This window comes from Haliaeetus albicilla, chromosome 10, assembly GCF_947461875.1.
Source record: "Haliaeetus albicilla chromosome 10, bHalAlb1.1, whole genome shotgun sequence".
Classification (NCBI taxonomy): Eukaryota; Metazoa; Chordata; class Aves; order Accipitriformes; family Accipitridae; genus Haliaeetus; species Haliaeetus albicilla.
In genome coordinates, this window is record NC_091492.1 from 16,120,252 (window position 1) to 16,142,159 (window position 21,908).

The following is a 21,908-nucleotide window of genomic DNA, read 5'->3' on the forward strand; positions in this document are numbered from 1 at the left end:
GCAGTGATCCTCTTTCCTGTGGGCACAGCCGCCCTTGCAGCACTCGGCAGGCTCCAGCCCTGGAAGGAGCCTTTCCACTGCAACCCCTCCCTCCTGTTTTTCAAAAAACATTCATTATTTACTTATATTTCTATAATGCTGAGAAACAAACCTGCCCTACGCAGGCCCACGCAATACTCCCTCTGCTGCAACACCACGATGGATTATCCTTTGCAGACAGAAATCTGAAGCAGGGGGAGAAGGAGAGGTGGAGCTCGGGCACCCCTCGTGCCCCAGAAGGGCCGCGTGAGGCCTGAGGTGGTGCAGGGGGGAGCTGGACGGGCTCCCATTCCCGAACGCAGGTCCTGCTGCATGCTGGAGCTCTCATGGCCAGCACCTGGCAGCTAGCTCTTGTTTCGCAGCATTCGGGGTGCTTCAGTCTTTGTTCATCTCCCCACTTCCAATGCAGCAATGTATCAGGAGGTGAAAGTGCTGTATCAGGAGGCGAGAGTAGCTTTTCAGACAGCCAAGTGCCAAACTGTTCAAGACTTCAAAAGGCCATTCGCTTTCTGTAAGAAGCCTTGTTTAAAACATGCACCCACTTTCTCTTCTATCCATTTTCACGTATACCTGCGCTTCCTTTGCAGACTACTTTTTGAACTAGATAAAAGTAGATGAAAGAACTCAATTAAAGTAGCAAGAACGAAACAGTCCCTTGCCAATACAGGCACGCTAACTTGTCGTCCTCGACTCCTCACTGGGCCACATGTTTAAAAACGACAGGGAAAACGTTCTTCCTGTGTGAAAAACATATGCTGCTTGAGGAAAGACATCATCATTGCTAAGAAATGTTTGTGCACCCTCAGAATGCACAGCCAGGCCGTCCGCGATGACTGCTGGCTACGTGGAGGCTGAGAAAGGGGTAGAGATAGCTCATTACCTCCCCTCCTAACCAGGGGTTTTGGTTACATGCAACCAAACGGCCCACAGCCATGCTGGCAGTGCTCCTATCTGCACGCGCAGTGCCTGGTGCTGCATCCCTTGCCACCGTCCCGGAGGGACCCAGCACAAAGGTGGCCGTGGCGATTTGTGGGGGGCGGCGCTTGGCGCACTGGCACGCTCTTATCGGCAAGCACACTGCCCGGCTCCTCGCACCGGCTCCCGCGCGGCTGGGGATCTGCCGTGGGCTCACCGCTGTGGGAGACCCTCCATGAGGCCGCAAAGCAAATCCCGAGCTGGGTGTTTATGGCGAGCAAATGTTGTTTTAAATTCAAGTCATCCCCCCCACCGCAAATCCTTACAGGCATGGGCACACCTGCGAAATCCAAGAGACCGCCCGAGAAGAAATTGCTGAGGCTCAGCCCCCGCTAACGCCTGCCCGTGCCGAAGGGCTGAGCGCAGGGCCGTGTGCCTCAGCCGGAGCGGAGCAGCCCGAGGGTCTCACCTACCTTCGCCTGCTGGATGACCCTCCGATCTGCCAGATAAGCAGTGCTGTTAGGGAGCATAACACTTTGGACAACTTTCACAAATGTATGCAATACATTAAATGCTACACTAAAAGCACCTTTGCAGGCAGCCCCCATTCATGCCAAACGCCCTGCGTGGGTGCAGAGCCAGTGCTGGCGGCTCAGGAAACACATTGCACAGGATGCACTGCTAAACCACTGTATTGGCAAGGCTACCATATGCCTTGTTTGTCATCAAATTTGCAACTGTGCTTCTGTTTGATTTCAGATCCAAATTCAGATAAGGGAATATGGTTTATGTTCTACGTGATAAATGCATATTTCACTGAGCACCTCCGTAGAAAGCCAGGCAGAGCAGCACCTTATCAGCACACTAATTTTCTGGTATGTGTAGGCAGAAGTCCTGGAAAGAGCCTCCTCACAGGCTGGCTGGCAACCTCCAGATAAACTCAAACATCACCTGTGTGGTGACAGCAGTCAGGGGAGCCAGACCCTGGACCGGCTTCCAGCCAAGCGTACCCCTACAATAATCTGGGGTTTCAGAGCTCTCAGCACTGATGGGCACAAATACTAACTACAGGGAGACAGGCGAAGCACCTGGCCACCACGGCCAAGGCGGCTGCCGGAGCTCTCGGGAGCCCTACTGCTCCCGCACCTGGAGAGGGGATGCCCGGGACAAGCTAAGGACAGAGGCCTGCGCTCGGAGCCCTCCAAGTGATTGACAATAAAAACACTGCCCCGGTGCCCATTTTCAGATCTAGACAGTGAGAACTGAGTTCTCCAGGGAAAATCCATGTTTTTACAGTTTGAGCTTTTCTGGTGCCAATTTTAAAACACTGCTACGACCTCTGGAAAGAAGGAAAACTGCATTTCAGCATGAGAATGTAGAAAAGAACAAAAAAAGGAAACTTGTTATTTTTTTTAGCTTGAAACACTAGTCAGGTTAAGAGAAAGGAGCAGAATTCTGGCAAGGACAAGAGCACTCAGACTGAGCCACAACACAGTAATTAGGGCCAGTAGGTCATTAGAGACACAGCTGTATAAACTAGGTGTATAATTAAGTTTCCACACTGCTTTTTCACAACTGTATTTCAGTTTCTTTTGTGGAGGACAATCAGTAATTCATTAATTTAAAGATGCAACAACAGCAGCAGCAAAAAGACAGAAAATATCTGACTTGCCAATCAGGTGCAGCCAAAGATTACAATTTGGGGGAGGGCTAATTTTGGAAATACACGTAAGAAGTCTCTCTTTGTCAGTGGGAAGTACAAAGTGCCACCTGACAAAAACATTCATGAGACGTTGTCACTTGTTGACAAGCTGCTGTATATGGTTTTCTGGGTAAGCATCCCGCATATACGGTTGCATGGCGATTATAATTCTTGTAGCAGGTGAAATACAAGAAAATGCAAAATTATACACTAGCATGAAACAGTTACAATACCTCATTTCAAACGTAAGCCTAGTGTACAAGTTACAGGGCATTTAAAAGGAGCAACTGCAAGACTTTAATTATAAACTAGTTCCTACCGTACAGTAGTTTAGAAAAATCAGCTGCTTCCAAGCTGGCAATATCCATATATAGCTCTGCTGCTGTTTGAAACAGACAACCTGTAAAGTTATCAACAACAGAAGAGGACCTCATGAAATGCTCAGAGACCCCACCGAAACCTACTTCTGTCCGCTTCATTGATGCACTAATTTGCTTTAAAACACTCTACATTCACTTAAGAAACTGAAGGAAAAAGCCTACATGAGGCTATTCTGATCCATAGGAGGAAAGGGGTGACATGGGTGGAGGAAGCAAAAATAACACAATAAAATACTGCAACTAAACCCAGACTAATGCAGGTGCATTAAAATACACAAGCAAAATGGCAGATCTCGTGGCTTTTTAGCCACTTTTCATCAGACAACAAACAACTCGGCATTAGCCACCAGACAATGATGTATCACAGAATAGTTGCTTGATGTATGCAGCCTCTGGTGCTGGCTGGAGGACACAGTAATTTGTAAATCCATGTGCAATTATTTACTCTTGTCACTAATGCTATAAGATAGCATCGTGCTACAACACCTATACTGTAACAGCAGTGTGCAAAAAAACGTGTAAAAAAGACTGCACATGATGCCGATGGCAATTACTTAAGTCTTCTCTAGTTAAGGGGACGTGGGATACCAGTGAGTTTTAAATTCATTTTAAAAGCTTAACACATCCAGTGTATACACTAGGTGTTTTTATTTATTCTCGGAGTATTTTTCAAGATGCTGGCTACTTGTTTAAGGCACTATTTCCAGGACTGCTGCAGGAGAGCTCATTTGTGGGGGCAAGCTGGGAGACAAGGGAAGACATGAGCCGGTAAGGAAATGTGATGTTCTTTCAGTACAAGCTGCCCCCATTTAGACCCTTTTCAGATCCCCGTAGACACTGGAAACCTACAACCTGCAATCACAGACATCAGTCATGAGCAAAAGGTATAAAAGGCACCTAATTCTGTCAGAAGGAGAACATCTCTACTACACTGACATCAAAAGGAATGCCATGCACTTATGCTACCAGAGATGTCTAGATTTCAGCAGTGTTTTGTCCTCAAAGAAACAAGTCTGAAATACATGAAAAAGCAAGGGGGGAAATGGCTGTTTGTTACCTCCTTACATGTCAAAGCAGCTGCGTTCAAACTGTATTATAACTTCAGCGCACCGTAATGAATTTCTAAGGGATTCCAGTGAAATAGATGGTTTATCCTATTCTTTGGAGTGATCTCTTGTAATCCTGCAACACTCCTGAGCTACAATACTTTCCTAACTTCAGTATCCCAAAGGAAGTCATTAGTTACGTTGTATTATCAGCCTGGTGATATTATCACTACAAATATTACCTGTATTGATCTGGAGCCATGTAGACACGACTGAAAACCCTGCTTCAGATTAAGACATGAAAACCTAGCTTGCCAAGAGGTCAGGCACTGCAGTACAACCTCAGATGTGTCAGGCAGGCATTATAGGCAAAAGGAGTGCAGGGTAACTAAGGACACAGACAAATAGCTTATTTTGTGGGGTAAAAAAAAAAAAAAAATCTTTAAATATACCACACTTCCTAACGCGGTCTTAGATTTTTACCCAGGTAGTGCAAGTCTTTTCAGATGAACTGAACAAAGACATGCATTTTGCATGCTTTCAACAAAAATTCTCATGGCTATCAAACAACCTGGTGGATCTGAAAGGGTTTGGTTTGGGATTTTTTTTTTCCCTCAAGTTAAGGTATGTAAATATCAAGCAATATTCCAGAGTGTCTTCATGGAAACATTCTCATTCCAGAATATATGAGTGCAATCTTCCTATTTACTTTAAATCACTTCAGGACACTGGATTAAACTAAATAGAAAACAGACACTCTTGTTCTGGAACAAGGATATCCTCACATGGAGATAATTAGCACCTATTTCATGTATATGCAGATAGTTATATGGTGCCTTTTTATGACAAAAGGTCTCTGTAAATCATCAGCATGTGTGAAGACAGTAAAAGAAGATGAAATTATGCTACCTGGAATCAAAAATTAGCAATGGGAATACTAACAAATTATTTTGATAAGTCCCCAAAAACATTTATTTTTCTTACTCTCACTAACAGAATATTATGTTGAGGATAAATAAAAACTGAGGTGTGAAAACACCAACTGTATTGATACGGATAGAATCTCTAGGTTGTGATGTTTTAATGTATATTTGCCTCAGGAAATATATTTGCCTCTTTTTCATAGCCCTGTCGGTCACCAGTCGTAACCTTACGTTCCTCCTCTGGAGTCCCCGCCAGCAGCACCCACTCCCCTCCGCCCCGCTCCACTTCTCCCAGTTGTGCCATTACAGCTGTTTGGGGGACCACACAGTGAACCAGGCCCAAGCAGACACCTGGGCTAAAAATAGCCTTTCTTTTGGTGGGGCTCACCCCCAGCATCACAAGCAGCTGTACCAGCACAACTTAGGAGGCAGGGCAGCGACGGAGCAGTGGCCGCCCGGGGAGAGCTGCTGGAGACATGCCCTGCGGCTGCCTGCCTACCCTGGTGCGATCCTGCCTGTCCCGCTCCCCATGCAGGATGGCATCGGGAACGACTTGTCCCTGCGGCTGCTCCTTTGGAAAGGACCAATGTCCACACGGGCTGTGCACCTCGCCTTCCAGTTTGGAAGACAAGGGTTTTTCTATTCAGTGGCATTTTCTTGCTTACTACCCTGCAGTAGAGTACAGCTGTCCTTTGCAGACGTCTCAGGCCAATGCCATGGTTGTCAGCTGGCCAAGAAATTACCCTGCAAGAAGTAGCCTTTCAATTTTACACACTTTCAAGTTTGCAACCTATGTAGGGTTTAAACAAGAGCGCAGAGCAAGGAGCCCTGGGGGCCAGCGTAGGACTGCAATCCCTATCCACCTGCAGGCTGGGGAAAAGCCCCAACATCCCTCTGTCCTTCCTCCCAGCAAGCAGACGGGAACAAGAGCGGGGGGTCCCCTCCTCCGCAGACCAGAGCGAGACAGGGGAGGATGCTCTCGGGGTGGGAGTCAGATTGAGCCAAAGCCCCCACCTGGCCCTCCCTCCCTTGCTGTGCTCTATTTCCTGTATTTTTTCTTGGCTGAGCATCATTTTACTCATGCCCAAAAAGAAGAGCAGAAAACATGGACTAATTACCAAACAAATTAAGTGGCCAGGGAGAAATATGCACTCAGGGGAAGGAGGATGGGGTACTGCTGCATCAGAGGAGAAACTAACTCTCCTGACCTCTGCCAGCCTCAACCTATCCGTCTGCCATAATAGCAACTACCTAAAAATATTTTGGACGAGTGCAGAGGAAAAAGTGATGGTAGAATATTCAGTTCCAGGAAGGTGAAGGATGAGAATGTCTGATTTAAATACATATGAACACTCCCCTTCCTAAGATTTTATTTAATCTTTGGTAAAATCTGCGAAGCTTTTTACTACCCCCATAAATCGGCTTAGAGTGCTCTGCAGAATACCTGCTGCTACCACCGGCCATGCAAAGGCAGCCATGTAAAAGCAAGATATGTTGCAATTGTTCACACCAATGCTCTGAGCTTGTTCTTACTTTACAGAAAGTAAAATCAAGATCAGCGTAGGCTGATGCCGTCCTCACTTCCATAAAATTCAAAAGGCAATGCAATAATAACCTAGGGAGAACAGTGTATTTTTAGGGTGGGATTATGAAACTCACACTATGGATTTTAATCTCAGAAATCATCATGTTCTTTTATGGGGTTCAGAGGCCTTTCTTCCTGGGAGTTTTGCACACTTCAGTCATTTAACTTTTTTAATCTTCCTACATTTGGAGAGAGAGGGAAAAATACCCTGCCTGAAACTTTTAGCATTAAAAAAAACCCCACAACATTTTTGTCTAACGTAATTACTGACAGATTCCAATTGGAAAGCTGTTGCTTTTATTTTAATTTTATTAAAGGAGTGAACAAAGGCTACCCAAGGCACCACAATAAAATTACATTAACTGTAAAATTACATTATTAATTCTTTAATCTCACTTGAGGCCTCAAGCTGTTGCTATGTCCAATTACCCAGCTAACCACCTGTCAGAACTGTAAAGCTAGTTTAACATTACCTCCAGGACAGTTGTGTGCCCTGTGTTCAGTCAGGTCTGCCAGTGAATCGAAGTCCTGCTGACAGTTATCGCAGGTGTAAATTGACTCATCCTCCATGTCTTCATCTTCCTCATTTCTCTCTTCCTGGCTCGTCACACTGTTCCTCTCTTCCAGGGCCCGGCTGTCCTTCGCTTCACTCTCCAGCTCTCCTCCCAGGCCACCTGCCAACAGCAAGAACATCCTCTAAGTTTGAGACATCTGAAAAATAAGAGCTTTAAGAAGGATGTTGCACTTACTAAGATACATTTAATTACAGCCACTCTCACATTATTCCCGACACCTTTCATTATATTAATGTGGTTTTTATATCACGCGGTGCAACAATTCTCAACTGTATTCTCTGCTGCTTAGTGCGAATCCTGCAAACACTCTCTCCTAATCTTCTCTGGTGGGTGTATAGCGGGAGCCTCTAACTCTCTGTCATATAAAGTTGTTAGTGTTTTATCACTTAACCAGATTCTCAAAGCTTTAAAAATTGGCAAGATTAATTACAGCCTGCAAAGAAAAGGCATGTGCTGAATTTTAATTCTCAATGCTTTCCTCTCCCCGCCGCCTCCAACCCCCAATATTAGTAACAACAAGAAAAAAAAAATGCTGTAGCTGAAGACCCCCAAAGCACATATATACCCCAGGACTTGAGAGGTCCCACTGAACTAACGAGCAGCACTTTGCTGAGCAGATGAGCCTTGTGTTGTGCTGACCTAGCTGGGAGCCAATGGCATTTCATCTGACCTTCAGGTCTCTCAGATATTTTTGATCTTTATCTGTGACCGGAGTGTGGGCTAGCACAAACACCTTTCCAAAAAACCCACAAGTTTTCATGCGCGTTAGTGTAGAGGGAGACTGAGCTCTCTGGCAGCCCCAGGAGCACCCCGGTGCCAGGGGGCCGTGCACCCCATGGCCGGGCAGCTGCCTCTCCACTGGCAGTGGGGTGGGAGGCAGGGGCAGCCAGCCACAGTCAGTCCCCCCAGCACACACTCAGTGGCCTGGCACGACGGATGGGCTTGCAGCCACATCCTCGCGACTCCAGGACACCCCCTTGGCCACGGTGGACACCCAGGCATGCCTGAAGCCAGTTGCGCCCAATGGCTCCATGCAGCACTGTGGCCGACCCACACTTGGGCTCTCCAGGGAGGCAGAAGAGGTGAAGAAGCCCTTCCAAGTCCCTGTTGCCCTCTCAGCAGGGAAAGCATCCATTAGACATGCTGGCCATGCTGATGAGGCTTTGGTGACCAGCTGAAACAGATGCCAGTGCCTCTTCCACACACATGCCCCGCCAACACGGGCAATACAGCTGCACCGTTTCACCCGCCTCCACGAGCACTCGCACACTCTGAATACACCATGCTGGTAAGATGGGAACATTTGAGAAATCATCCAGCAAAGTGAAATGGAACTGCAGGTTCTTCCAGCAGAAGAGATCATCCCGCACTGCGTGCCGGCTGACCCCGAAAGCCCTGGAGCTGCTCTCAGCCAGGCAGGAGGGAGATGCCACCTTGTTGGTTCAGGATGCATTTGGGTTTTAAGCCATTAAGGAAATGCCAACAAAGAGAGAGATTAATTGTTTCTAAAATTAGATCAGTGCCAAAAAGATAAAGGACAACCAATGCTGAGAATGTGAAACAAAGCTGAAAAATAAAATTTATTAAACATGAAAACTGGTTACCACAAGCAGTGCAATTCAGACACAGACATTAGTAAAGCTCTGCTACCACTATCCAGCCAGAGCACATTTTATACCATCTTCTGCACTGCGCATGATAACATAAATCAGCCGGTGTAAAACGGTCTGCAGTTTTCCATGGAGCACTCGTAACGTGACGTACCCTTCGAATTGCAATGGAAATATTAAAAATCAATGCCTGCTTGTGGCGTATCACAGCATCCTTCTTAGCAATTAACTGATCTGCACATTTTCAGGTTATTTTACTGTTAAATTATACATATGTTTCTACTACAAAATTTCCATTAAGGGCTAGATATAAAGTTCGTCTTAACAAATCAGATATACCACTTACACAGCAGTAATGAATTTAAGGATTTGGTTATAAAAAGTATCGCTCACTAAGCTCTCCATATTGTAAGTCATCATCTGTACTATGTTTATTCAATAAAATATTGTTGGCTGAACCTCATGCTTTATAGACTTTTCCTTAAATAAAAATGTATTGTAATGAAAAAAAACACGATTCTGGTTCTCTTTATACTACTACTTCACGAATAGTAAGTCACATTTAAAGCTATGCTAGCTTTGCTTTACTTCACACATCATTTAATGTACATATTCAAATTATCACTTACATTTTGTCATATTTACTTGGCACACCTTTATACAGTCTCTCATCCCAGACTGCAATCACAAACATTTTAGCTCATTCAATCTTTTTAAAGCCTATATGTCCTGCAGACTTGATAGTTAATAAATCAGGATGTCAACTCTCCGGTTTTATAAGACAGAAACCTATAAAAATAGTCCAAGTATATAAATCTAACCTAAAGAACTGCCACCTGCTTCCATGCCGCCTGCCGACAAAGACCTCAGGGAAGCACTTCTGAACTGACATTGCCACAACCTGAAGAAGAAAGTTTTTAGGCAACTTTGGGGAGCTTTAAGGGACCTTCACTAACATTTTTAGCAGAAATTTTCTCTTTTGACAGTTAACCTAAAGACCAGCTGATCTGCTGAGTACACTGTGACAAATTCAACCTTGGTTTTACTCCAACACTTCATGACTACACCAGGGATAAAGCTGTTCGACCGAGTCCAACAATAACAAATAATTTAGCACACTGCTTTAGGAAAAATAAATTGTACAATGTGAGATAAGAAAATAGATTCCTGACTGCAAAGCAAAATTCCAGAAACATTTTTTAATTCCCTGTTGAATGGGAAATCTGATCCTCTAGGCAACTTTTCAAAAGCGTTGTTGCTTGACAGAGTTGTATGTCAAATAACACAACAGTGAATCTTGCACAAATTATTTAGCAAATGCAACATTGCTTTAAAATGAGATTTTTTTTCTGTTTTCAGTGAGTTGAAGGAATTGTACATGTCTGCCACGCCTCAGTGTTACTGTCCTTTGAATAACACGGTCTTCAGATTCCTCTGCCGAGCCGCATGCTTGGTGCTCGCCCTGTAGAAACCAAACACTGCTGAGAAAAATTGGGGGTGTTTCTTGGTTTTTTGACCTTCATCTCCACTGTTTTGACCACAAGCTGCCAGTGGGGGGTGCAGAGCGCAGGCGGCCCTGGGGAGACGCTAGGTCCTTGCCCAGTGAAGCAAAACAGCCAGCGAGCACCAGGGCGGTGATGGGAATGGGTGGTCCATCCAGCAAGGAAAAGCTTCAAAAGCAGCCCAGCTGCTCCTGTGGTGAGCTCAGTTTCCCTGATGAGGACAGCAGGCCACGAGCATTCCTCAGGAACTCATTTCTGAGGAGTTTTGCTGTAGTAGTTCACAAATTTAACCTGCAATTTTCCTGCCAGCCAGAACTGCAGGAGCACTCCACCCCAGTGCAGGCGGGCAGGACGAGTGCACGCAGGCACGAGCACACTGCCAAAAGGTTTTGGGTCACCACGGGGGGCCAAGGCACTGCTGGCACCGGGAGCAGGTGTGATTTTGGGGCTGGGCCTGGCTCTGAGGGGACACATCTGTGTGTTACCATGCAAAGGGGCTTCTTGGTGGCCAGAACCAATGGCACCTTCTGAAGTCTCCAAAGATCAGTGGCTACCTTGTAGCATCAAGCACATACAAGTGTATTTACTGACACAGCTAATTTTTAACATGGTCTTGGATTTTAGTGAACTTAATTCAATAGTAAGTAGTTTCTATCTAGATTGCTAAAAAAAACCCCCAATAATCACAGTTACTGACCTGCAAGGAATTTGTGCAGGGAACACCTCTGTGAAGGCGGCACAGCACCATGGGCACACGGCTCCCACCCGCCACCAGGACATTTGTACACAGCACAAGTGTATGGGCAAACACAAGCAGAAGGGAGCTGCTGGCACTGTGTTTTAGGATAAATGATCACTAATTAATTCTAATGGGGGGGGGGGAATCCCCCTGCATTTCACGAAGGTGTTATTAGTAATTTTTAAATGAACCTGCCATCTCTAATGTTGGCTTTAACAATTTTCTTTTATGAGCAAGAGAAGAGACAATTTGAGGGATCAGCCTTGAAAGTACACCTTACTCTACCCAAAATGTCAGGAAACAGATTTGGGGGGCTTTTTGTTTTTCTTTTCTTTTTTACCTTTTTTTTTTTCCCCTGTAGCACAGTGGAAGGCCTGCAGAGCTTTATACAAGAAGAATATTTTACCCTATGACCTAAACAATCTGGCCAACAGTCAAGAATATGTTATTCTAATTGCCACTAAAGTTAATGTTGTTAATAACTCTTGGTTTTTCTGTAAAAGCCAGCTTATGCTCTAGAAAGCTACTATTTCAAAGGGGACATAGCAAGAACTGGGAGTGTTCCTGCCTGACCTGGTGGTCCAAGGAATGTGGCAAACTTGGCAAAGCTGGAAAAGCGAATTCCCAAAGGCCCGGCTTGAAAGTTGCAGTCAGTAGAAATGCCTTCTGAGCTGTGTTCAAAACAGCTCTGTTACAGGAACAACGCACTCCTAAAGCCAAATATTTGGAAACAGATTACATGTACCATGTTCAACTCGGGCCCCACTGAAGTCCAGAGCAAATTTCCACTTGCTTCAGTCAGAGCGGGATATAAAGCACCACTGCCAGGCTGGGGCTGTGCTCGGAGCTGAGTGTGGCAGAGCCTCAACCCTGGACCACAGTGCCAGCCTGGCTACGATGGCAGCAGCAAACTGCTTTGGGGACTTCAGTTAGGAATGCAGGACTGAAAACACAGGAAGGTCAGAGGCACACTGGAAGTGATGCTGATGCCTACCTACAATTTCCACTGAGACACACGGAACGGGTAACACTGTGCAACACACAGGCCGGAGAAATTAAAAAAGGAACAAACCTCTTAGCTTATTTTTTCAGCTGTGGAATCAAATATGGACAGTTTAAACTGTCTATCTTATCAGCACAATACAGGGCAGGCAAGTCTTTCTGTCTTTGTGCCAGTAAATTTTCTGGGGGTTTTCTTTAAATTTTTTTTTAAAGCCTGAGGACTTTTTAAAGCTGGGATTTATTTTAAATCTAGGATTGTTCTTTGGAACATACTATTTAGTGCAGGGTCATGTCTAGCTTTAAACACCTCCAGTTACAGGGCTTCCATCAAGAGTTGTTTCTTTACAGTAGGCATACAATGATTTAGTGCTAGACAGCACTTCCTATCAAGCAACTTCGCCATGCAGAGCTACAGCTGCAATCTGCAGAGTGCTGTGCAAGTCATTGCCTAAGTGTGTACACACACGTGCACACACACTACCCAGGTCGGAGACCTGGAAGGCAAAAGATAAAATGAAGAGGGGGAAGGAGGCATCTCTTCATTCCTCTGCCTTGGTCCAACGAAAAAACAACCAAAGGTCTCACAAAGGGCTATGATAATTCCTAGAATTTTTCCAGAGATGCAGGACAAGTAGAAGGAAATGGCACTGAAGAAATAAAAGCTAACGGCTGGAGGAATGATGGGTGGTGGCACACAACTGACACCTCGGGGAACACGGCGGAGCCCCAAGGCGTCCACCTAGGGGTGCGCCCGCCCAGGGGTGCAGCCTTCCTGCCCCACAGCCACAGGGCTGCCACTCAGCTCCCCAGCAAGACAAAAGGAGAGGAAATTTCATCTATAATTAGGAAGTGAGAACAAAAGAAACAAATGACTTAAAGGAAAAGCCTAATCTAAACGTTCGTTAGTAAACACCGCGCTCAGTGTTAAATGCCAAATCAGCGTGGGGGAGGTCTCTACTTTTATGTGGTTTGTTACATTTTAGCATTGTCTCTAGCACTCATACACCAAGAGAATCCAAAGTTCTCTGTCATTTGTGGTCAAAGAAGAATGAACAGAGGCAAAAAAGCCACTAGAGTTTCAGTAATTAAAACACAAACCAACCTCAGCTAAAATCTTCCCATAGGATGAAAAGTCTTGGCTTTGCTGGGTAGCCCCATTCTGTGGCTCTTCAACATTTCAAACAATGTCATTTTTTAGACACTTGCATCTTGAACACAGGTATATATGTGTGCTAACTCTCAGTGGGTCAGGGCCCTAATGTGAGCCACTGTAACCACTGTGAGTAGACCCGTGCAAAGCAGCCAAAACCCTGCTCTAGTCAAGCAAACCAGGTCAGAGAGCATAGATTGCATCCTACCCCTAGGACCAGGACCAGGTATCAAAGGCAGCTCATTCCACACATCAAATCATTGTTACGTGCATCAAAAGCAAGCAGGTTTGGTGCTCTATCATGCAGTGCAGCATAGGTCTTCCACACAGTGTCAAACCACGTGGGGTAAAAAAAAAAAAAAAAAAAAGGTGCCTAGCTGAAAAACAAAGAGCCAGGAAGGATAATGCACGAAACACCACGGTATATTTATGCAATGTCAAATTGCACTGGATGACTACAATGACAGAGCAGAGTGAGTGAAGCACAGGCTGCCACACAATCCTGCCGACGCTCAATCCCCACGTAATGCTCCTCGCAGGCTGAAGAGATCTGTGCATCAGATCTTGCCTTCTCTCAACGAGAGGAAAAAACAATCATAATACCAAAAAAATTATTTGATCCAGCATGTAGTTAATGGTGTTGGCCTCCTAAGACTTACAACTTAATAAAATTGATCTCACTGCAGTACTGTAATGAAGAACAGTAGGATAAGGCTACCCTTGAACCATGAAAATTGTATATTGTTACCTCCTCGTGCCCTCCTAGGGCTATGGCCGCTGCAGCCTCTCCAAGCTGTCATTTGTCTGACTCTGACAGCAGACTCCACCAACAAGCGGCAATGGTGGCTATGAGAGCTTCTTTTGGAAAGACAAGGGAAGAGAAAGAGTGCTCAGTGCTAGGTATGTCTCTGAATAATAACCCACAGGATAAAAAGCACAGATTATACCAATAATACAGTTTTGTGTGAAGCATGTTAACAATAAAATACACAAAAGTCAGCGACTTTAGGAAGCACACATTGTAACATTTCACAACAGAGTCTTATTACACACCAGTATATATTAAATCATATTAACTTCTAAGTAGGTGGACAGTTCGCAGCATTCTTCTTTAACTTAGCAAAGAAAAACTGTTTTGGTAGTGTACTGCACCTCCTTCTACATCTGCTTGTACACGTACTTTAAGAGAAAGGGGTTCCAAGCTAAACGCCCAGTAATAACTAGCTAACCGCTGCCAGTGCCTGCAACGCCGCCGCCTGCTTCTGCCGACGTTGCACCGCTCACAGAATTGTTAATGACAGCCCTGCACACCCCCCCCAGCATCCTCCTCTCAGCATCCTATTAACTTACTTACACCAACATTTCATAGGGAAAACGTTCATCTTACTTCACTGATTGGATAAAATTTTCTCAAATTAGCAGCTGCAATGTTTAAGAAAACATTAAGTGTCTACCTTGAGTTTAAAGGCATAGAAAGAGCTGGCAGGAATACACGGCAGAGGACTGGCAGCTCGTTGCACCTTCCTTTGCTGTAGCACAGTCACAGACATCACACACAGAACAGATAACGCATGTCACTTGTTGCCTTTCAGTGCCTGCCTTTCACCTGAGCCCACCTATATCCATATATGGTTATCTCTATATGGTATAGAGATATACTATACATATATTTATATATATGTATGTATGGTATAATTGCCCTGTTTTCTCCAGTGAAACCAAGACTTCGCCCCATGTTGTTCTGCCTCAATGCAAACCCAACCTCACTGCTGGTATGTGCATAGTAACTACCAGAATGTATGTATATTTATACAGGCAGTCCTGGCTCCACATTCTCTCTAAACCAGTGTAACTATTTACATCTAGCATCTGACCTGAAATCCACCGGCTTTGCTCAGTCAATGATTTTTACATCACGCTCACATACGCAAATGCACCCTACAATCCTGGTTTTCTTGGATTTCAAGACTTCCATAGTATCCTTTAGTCAACATGCTAGAGAAACCTTTTATTAAATGCTGCTAATTTTTTTATTGATCAAACTGTGAGCCATTTCATTTTCCATTATAGCAGAAATCTCCTATAGGAGCATTCAGATTAAGTTTCTTTATTCTGTCTCTAGTAGCATGTCACTTTTAATCAGTTTTTAGTTTCATTATTGCTTAAAAATTAGAAAGCAGTTTCTCTGTTCTTTATTGCTTTTTTTAAGTTTAGTTACTGAAGGGTTATTAAACTTGGAAAATATACAGACAGGCATAACGTGCTAAATAAATTCCTCACTGTCTCTAACCAACTTTAACATTAGCTTTTTTTATAATTTTTAGGTTTATTTTCACTGAAAGACTGCTTGTAATTATTACTCATGTTCTCCCCAAACACTTATGTTACTAAAGTGTGAAATGTCTTCTAACACAAAGACAGTTCTCTGGGAAGTAATTACAAAAATGCATTCAGGGGCAATAATTTTATATTAACTGTCAGCAGCATACATCTTCTGAAAAGGCACTTGTTATGAAGGAATTATTTGTGCGGAATTTGAAGGCACTGAAGGTGAAGGAAGGCTGCAGAAACGCATTAAACTGAAACTCCAGCTCCCTCATCAAGGGTCAGTTTATGTTTAAATCATTACCTTGAAGGCAACCCCACACCTTCCAAAGAGTCTATTAGAAAGACAATTTCAATTTATGCACAAATTGGACACAGTCTCCAGTTTTCGGTGTGGAACAATTTACACCCCCTTTTTTAAGGAAATATCTGAGCAGCTAATCAAAAAGATGTATCTGAAAATTATGGGCTTCTATTAACCTTTCACTGATGACACTAAAAATACTTGCTGATGATTTATGGGCAGTAGCAAAAATAGTGGCCTCAAAACTGACCAGGCACATTAAAAAGATATCTGTGTCTGTAACGGCTACAAGAAAGGATTTAATGAATATTTCATAGTAACTTCTAGCCTGTAGGCTAATTCCTCAGTCCTTAGGAAGGCAAAATAACTCAGTGAAATTAAAAATTAAAAAAAAGTGAAACCCAGCAATAGTGATTAAGCATCACATCACTTTAAAGCTGTTTTTAAAAAAAAATTCAGATGAGGAAATCACAAAAACACAACCAAACAGTAAAATTTCCTCTTAATTGTACCTGCAGGTAATGTTTCAGCCTTTCTAGTGCTTTTACTAAAATGATTTAGACGTTACTATGTTATGCGACAAATGCATTTATACACTGAAAAGCGGACAAAGAGCTAAATTATTATTATTTATTTGCATGCAAGCAGCAGTGGGATTGTACTTTATAGTGTTAACGGCACATAGTGTTTATCAGCTCTTCAGTGTTTGGCAACCAGTTTAACAGTATAAATACGGGATGTAAACACTTCCCTGCCACAAAGAGCACTGTAAGTGAACTTTAGAGAATGCAACGAAAGGCAGAGAGCAGAGCAGTCCGGAGCGCGCCAAGTGTTCGGTTACCGAACTGGGACCCGACTGCAGTACACTGATCAATATTGATGTGGGTCCCCCCAGGGTGCCCTCCTGCCCCTCTGCCCGCTGGGGCTGGGGAGCGGACGCCCCGTCCCCCTGGCAGGGCTGCGAGGAGAGCAGCACCCCTCTTTTACACTGGGGTCTTCTTGGAAAGGACGGGCTCAAGACCCAGGGGGAAGGTTTTGGTAGGCTACAGTGTGCTGTGGCAGCAGCGGGGCCGGGCAGTTCATTAGCAGATGGCGTAGCGAGGAGGAAGGCACCTCTCCTGTGCGCATCTGACCCGCAAAGCACAGCCTGTATCAGAGCAGAAAGTCGCAGTCCTACAAGGGACATCTTGCTTTCTACCACGGCTCGTTTCTGCTCTGTTTGCTACCAGGGATGTTCCACATCCAAGTGCAGACAACAGTTACCACTGTTTTTTCACAATATCAACACCTCACGCTTCTTCTGATGTCAAATAGCAATTTGCTTTGTAGTTCTCTGCGGCATTCAGATCAAATAGTGTGTTTGCACACAGCTATCCAAACTTCTCTGCTACCATCCACAGAAAACTCTCATCCACTTACTCAAGACATGTAATACTTGTGCAACAGATTATCTGCCTCTGGAAACAAGACGTTATTGTCCACTTCCAGATCCTTAAGGTGCATCTGAATGGAGTAACTGCCACCTTCAGTCCCAATAATGAGGTTCAAATCAAAACGGATCTGAAGTTCATTTATATGCACAAGGAAATTAGTATGCAGCAAGTATTAACTTCAAAATGAGGTACACTTCTTCATAAAAACATACTTTCACTCTTTGACATGCAACTGTTAAATAATACTGAGCATCGTAATCTAATGAAATCCATGTAAATTTTCAGCACAAAAACAGCACTTTAATTTTATTTAGGTATATGAATATTTTAATAATGTTCAACTTATTATTTTTCAAGTCTCTGTTGAAGATAAGCGTCCTGTTTCCAACAGTTCTATGGAATCCCACTCACACCTAACACAGGACACCTTAATCACATTTTAATTCATAGGCATGACAAAACTTTTTTTTTTTTGCTTTTAAGGAAATGGTGTGAACGACGACTTTTTTTTTTTTTTTTTTTTTTTTTTTTACTTTAAGGTGAAGCCAGATATCTGTAAAACTTAAATCTATAGCTACCTGACCAGACAGAAAATTCAGAAGGCTTAATAAAATTCACATGTGGCTTGTTATTGCAGCTGCGTATCAAATGCAAACATAAGGTATTGACTGGTTTGCTCAGAATAGCAGCTGCTGGAACTCTTTATTAAAATAAACCTGTTGATTTTTAAAGAGAGAAAAATTAGGGGTGATGTCATTTACCATAAGCAACAAATGTGACTATGTATTTCAATGTTTGAATCCCCTTTGCTTAATTAAAAATGCAGATTCCTTTATTGTTCCTCTATAAGGTCCAGGACTTCAAATCATCCTTTCTGCAGGTTAAGTTCTGGCCCCCGGAAGATTCCCATCCTTGGTGTGTAACAGCCTGCAGTGTATGCACATGGGAGCGAGATGTAACAGGAAAGCAGAGCAAGGCCTCAATACGAAATACCCTCTTACATCCCTGAATATATTTCTGTTCAAAATGCACTCTTCCCATGCTTAGAATATAGAGTTGTTTAAAAACTATGCTGAAGAGGCATGCCTTTCACAACCCAGACCTGTAGGATCCTACAGGTAGCATTTGCATTTATCTTTTTATATCCATAAAACCCCCAAAACATTACGACTGAGAAGGAAAGAGCCATAGCACTCTGCAAACCGTGAGGAACCAAGGGGTGGAATCAATACAGGGGGAAAAGATGGAACAAGAGGGAAAAATGTATTGGAGCAGGAAGAAATATATGCCTAGGCAAATTAGAGAAAGCAATAATTATTTCACTGACCTTCTCATGGGTCTCAGTTTGCTCAGAACCTGCCTGGATCGTTTTCTAGTGGGAATGACAAATGTACGGCTGAAGGAGTGTGGGAGGAACCCGCTTCTGGGATAACTGTGCCTGGAAGCCTTCAAAACTGTGATTAAAGACCTGAGAGGTTTCTGTGGGGCTGGGTTTTGTGGGTTGGGTAACACTCCTGTTTATACCCAGGGTATAGAGGGTTGGACCTGGACCATAACCTAGTTGTCGGTATTACGGTCTGATCAAATACCAAACATCATCTTGGAGGAAAAAAGCTTACTGACTTTCTCTCTATAAATCCAGCTTGCTTTGGAAAAAAGGTTCTTCAAACGCACCTGAGGAAAAAGCCACATTTCCCAAATGTATGCTCGTGTCTCTCTGCTACCAGTTACTGCTGGCAGAGGCTCGTGCCTCTGCTGCTCGGGAGCCCTCCAAGCTGGGCACTGCCAGCAAAGTGAGTAGAAATTGGGAAAACTGTACCTTACACTGCTCTGCCTGGAGCTGGGAGGGACATCTGTAGGCAGCCCAAGTGATTTAGGAGCCGAATACCCACCGAGTAGCAACGGACTGTAGCAAAAACCCATGAAATTGGAAATTAATGAGAGTTAGGCACCTACGTGTCTAAATGGCTTCAGAAGAGTAGGGCTTACAAGCTTCCAGACACATTACCCTCAGGTCTCGTTATGCATGTGCATCTCTGCACGACCAGAACCAGGCTGGGCACGATGTCTTGGTGCAGGTATTCAGACCACAGCAAAAGAATTCAGTTAATGAATGTGAAAAAAGGCAACTGATTTAACAAGATTCTCAACCAGAAAAGGCAGAAGAAAGTCATATTATGCAGCACGGGAAAGGGTATTTAACAGGTGGCCAAGCTATTAGAGATGCATCGGATTCTGCAAAAAGTATTACCTTCCGCATGACCGTGGCCAGCCCCTGCTGCACAAACAAACACCTCTCCTGCCCAGCAGACACACCGAGGAGACTAATACAAACCAACAAGGAAACCAAATTAGCAAAACGACTCAGAAAGTTTCCTGCCACCTTCTGCTCATTCTCTCTTCCCTGGGTTTAAACCATGATGTGATTTTGGGCTGTGGGCTCAGTTAAATTTCAGTTTGTGTTTAAAATGAGCCCGCATGCAAAAATTAATGTACCTCAAATTTCCTTTCTAATTTCTTTCCTTAATACCAAACTCTGAAGTCCTACACGTTTCACTTGACAAAGCCATTAATTCAGTAATTTCACATAATTAAATCGAGCAAAGCAGAGTATTTAAATTGGAGCTAAGTGAAATATACTTCTGTGCAGCTCATGCTGTTAGAATTGTGCTGCGTGCTATTCTGCTGCTGCTCATTTATTAATTTGGGATCGGCTGAAACGTGACACCGTGTAATAAGGAACGCACTGTCTTCAACAGAATTAGAAATAAGAAAAAAAAAAAAGAAAAAAAATCACAGAGGACAGTGAATCAATCACCAAATGAAATAAGTTGAGCCCTCAGCAGACCACTTCTGCACCCAGCTGAAACCTGCACCCAGGCTTGTACTTTCCATGTGATAACTAATTTCTGGCTAGAGGTTTTCAGCTATTTATCCCTGGAATAAGAAGTGAGCTGCACCAGTCCTCCAGCATGGTGATCCTTTTAGCAGTGATAACGCTTTTTCTCCTAACATCTTCCTGCGTTCTCCATTCTAGCCCTATGTGGTAAAGAATGTGTGAAAAGACATTTAAAAGAGTTAAACCTAGAATGACTTTAAAGTCTTGTCTCCCTCAACCACTCCTCTCATTCAGCAGGTCCCGACTGTCGGAGCAGGAGACAGCAGTGTGGTACGTAGCATCAGGGAACTGGCAGAGCCCTCGGATCTACCATGAGGATGATGTATGGTGTAAAAAGGAAAAAAAAAAAAAAAAAGTAGACAGATAAAACCCTAAGTATGGATTTTTGCTGGCAAATGAGTAATAAAGGGGAAGAAATTAAGATGACCAATAATCCAAACAGTGGAAATACTTTATGTAATTAACAAAAGTCTCTCCAGAATATAGTGGTGTTTTTTTCTTTTCCATCAGTGTTTTCTGCTTCTCAAGCTTCTTATAAACTACCTTAATTGGGCTATTCCAGATACACTGAAAGTCCCTCCACTTCTTCCTCAGCCTCGAAGGACACCTGTGAAAGGTGCAGCTCTGGACTGCTCATGATAACCCTCACCAGATACAGCTTGTAATGACCCGCTCACACTAATGAAAAACGGAGAGGTGGGGGGGAGATATTGTTGCTGTTGTAATTAAGCTTGTGAAGAGTTTAGTTGGAGAGAAATTAGATTTATTTACACACTGCTCTGTTGCTGATGAAGCACCAGCTATTTGGGAGAACTTCTAATTAACCCTAATTTAGTTGATATGCTCTTTAGCAGCCCCATTCCCTATATATTTTGCACTAGGAAAAAAGTAGTAATAACAACAAAATTATCCATTTTTAAAAGGCACATTTCTTTGTGGGGGCCCAGTCCCAACTTTTTGCCTTAAATTACTGAATTTGCATTTTAGTTGCTGACAAGTAGGAAGACGCACACTTGAGAACTTCATCCTACAAAACAGCTCCTTCAACAGCCAAATGCCACGACTGATGTGGGCATGGCCACCGCACCCACAGCCCCACGCGGCCCCTCTCCCACAGCCCCATAGCTGAGGTAGGAAAAGGGTTTGGGGGTTTGCTTTGGACCCTTCTACCTCAGTTACAGCTACCACAGCTACGAGTTTATTTTTAAAGAGCTTCCACTTCCTACATCCTCAGCCAATTATGCAGTCTGGCCACAATGTTCATTAACCAGATACGGTTTTAAAATATTTCATTAAAGCATCAAGCTAAAAATCACTTAACTCTTATGATGTGTTTTCTCATTTAATATGTCACTGATCGTTCTGCCACACTTACAGCACCTGCGGTGTATCTGTGGGTTTCTTTGCAACTCACAAAGACATTTAAAATACAACAGGTTTACAACCTCAGTATATAAAAAAGCCCTAAAAATTCACCAGTTTTTATAAGCCATTTTGGAGGAAAAGCAACACCAATTCATATTTCAATTTCACACACAAAACACCATAAACACCAAGCACCACATTTTGGAAGTAAGGGTCAAAAATGGAACATAATTTAATTCTGTTATACAGAAGCATCTAGGTTGCTTGTCACAACACAAAACAAGAGACACAAAGGGCATTTGCAGAAGTGATATTCCTCATGTCTTCAACACTGCAGCTGTCTGCACACACAATATATAAAGAAAAAAAAAAAATGTCGATTTCTGCAACATTCTGTCCAGAAAATGTTTTACC

General features: G+C 43.6%; 1 protein-coding gene across 5 annotated transcripts in view; it reads right to left on the bottom strand.

The window, feature by feature from the left end:
- ZNF423 (zinc finger protein 423) overlaps positions 1 to 21,908 on the bottom strand; it is a 238,121-nt gene that overhangs the window by 158,852 nt on the left and 57,361 nt on the right. For 4 of the 5 annotated variants that reach the window (XR_011326528.1, XM_069793619.1, XM_069793621.1 and 1 more), the window contains 2 exons: positions 7,064 to 7,264; positions 2,976 to 3,056 (listed from right to left, as the gene is read on the bottom strand). Coding sequence is in view for 4 of the 5 variants with exons in the window: in XM_069793619.1 (XP_069649720.1) it covers positions 2,976 to 3,056; positions 7,064 to 7,264 (282 nt within the window). In the remaining variant the exon portion in view is untranslated. The remainder of the gene's footprint in view (positions 1 to 2,975; positions 3,057 to 7,063; positions 7,265 to 21,908) is intronic. The other variant, XM_069793620.1, reaches the window with a different exon arrangement.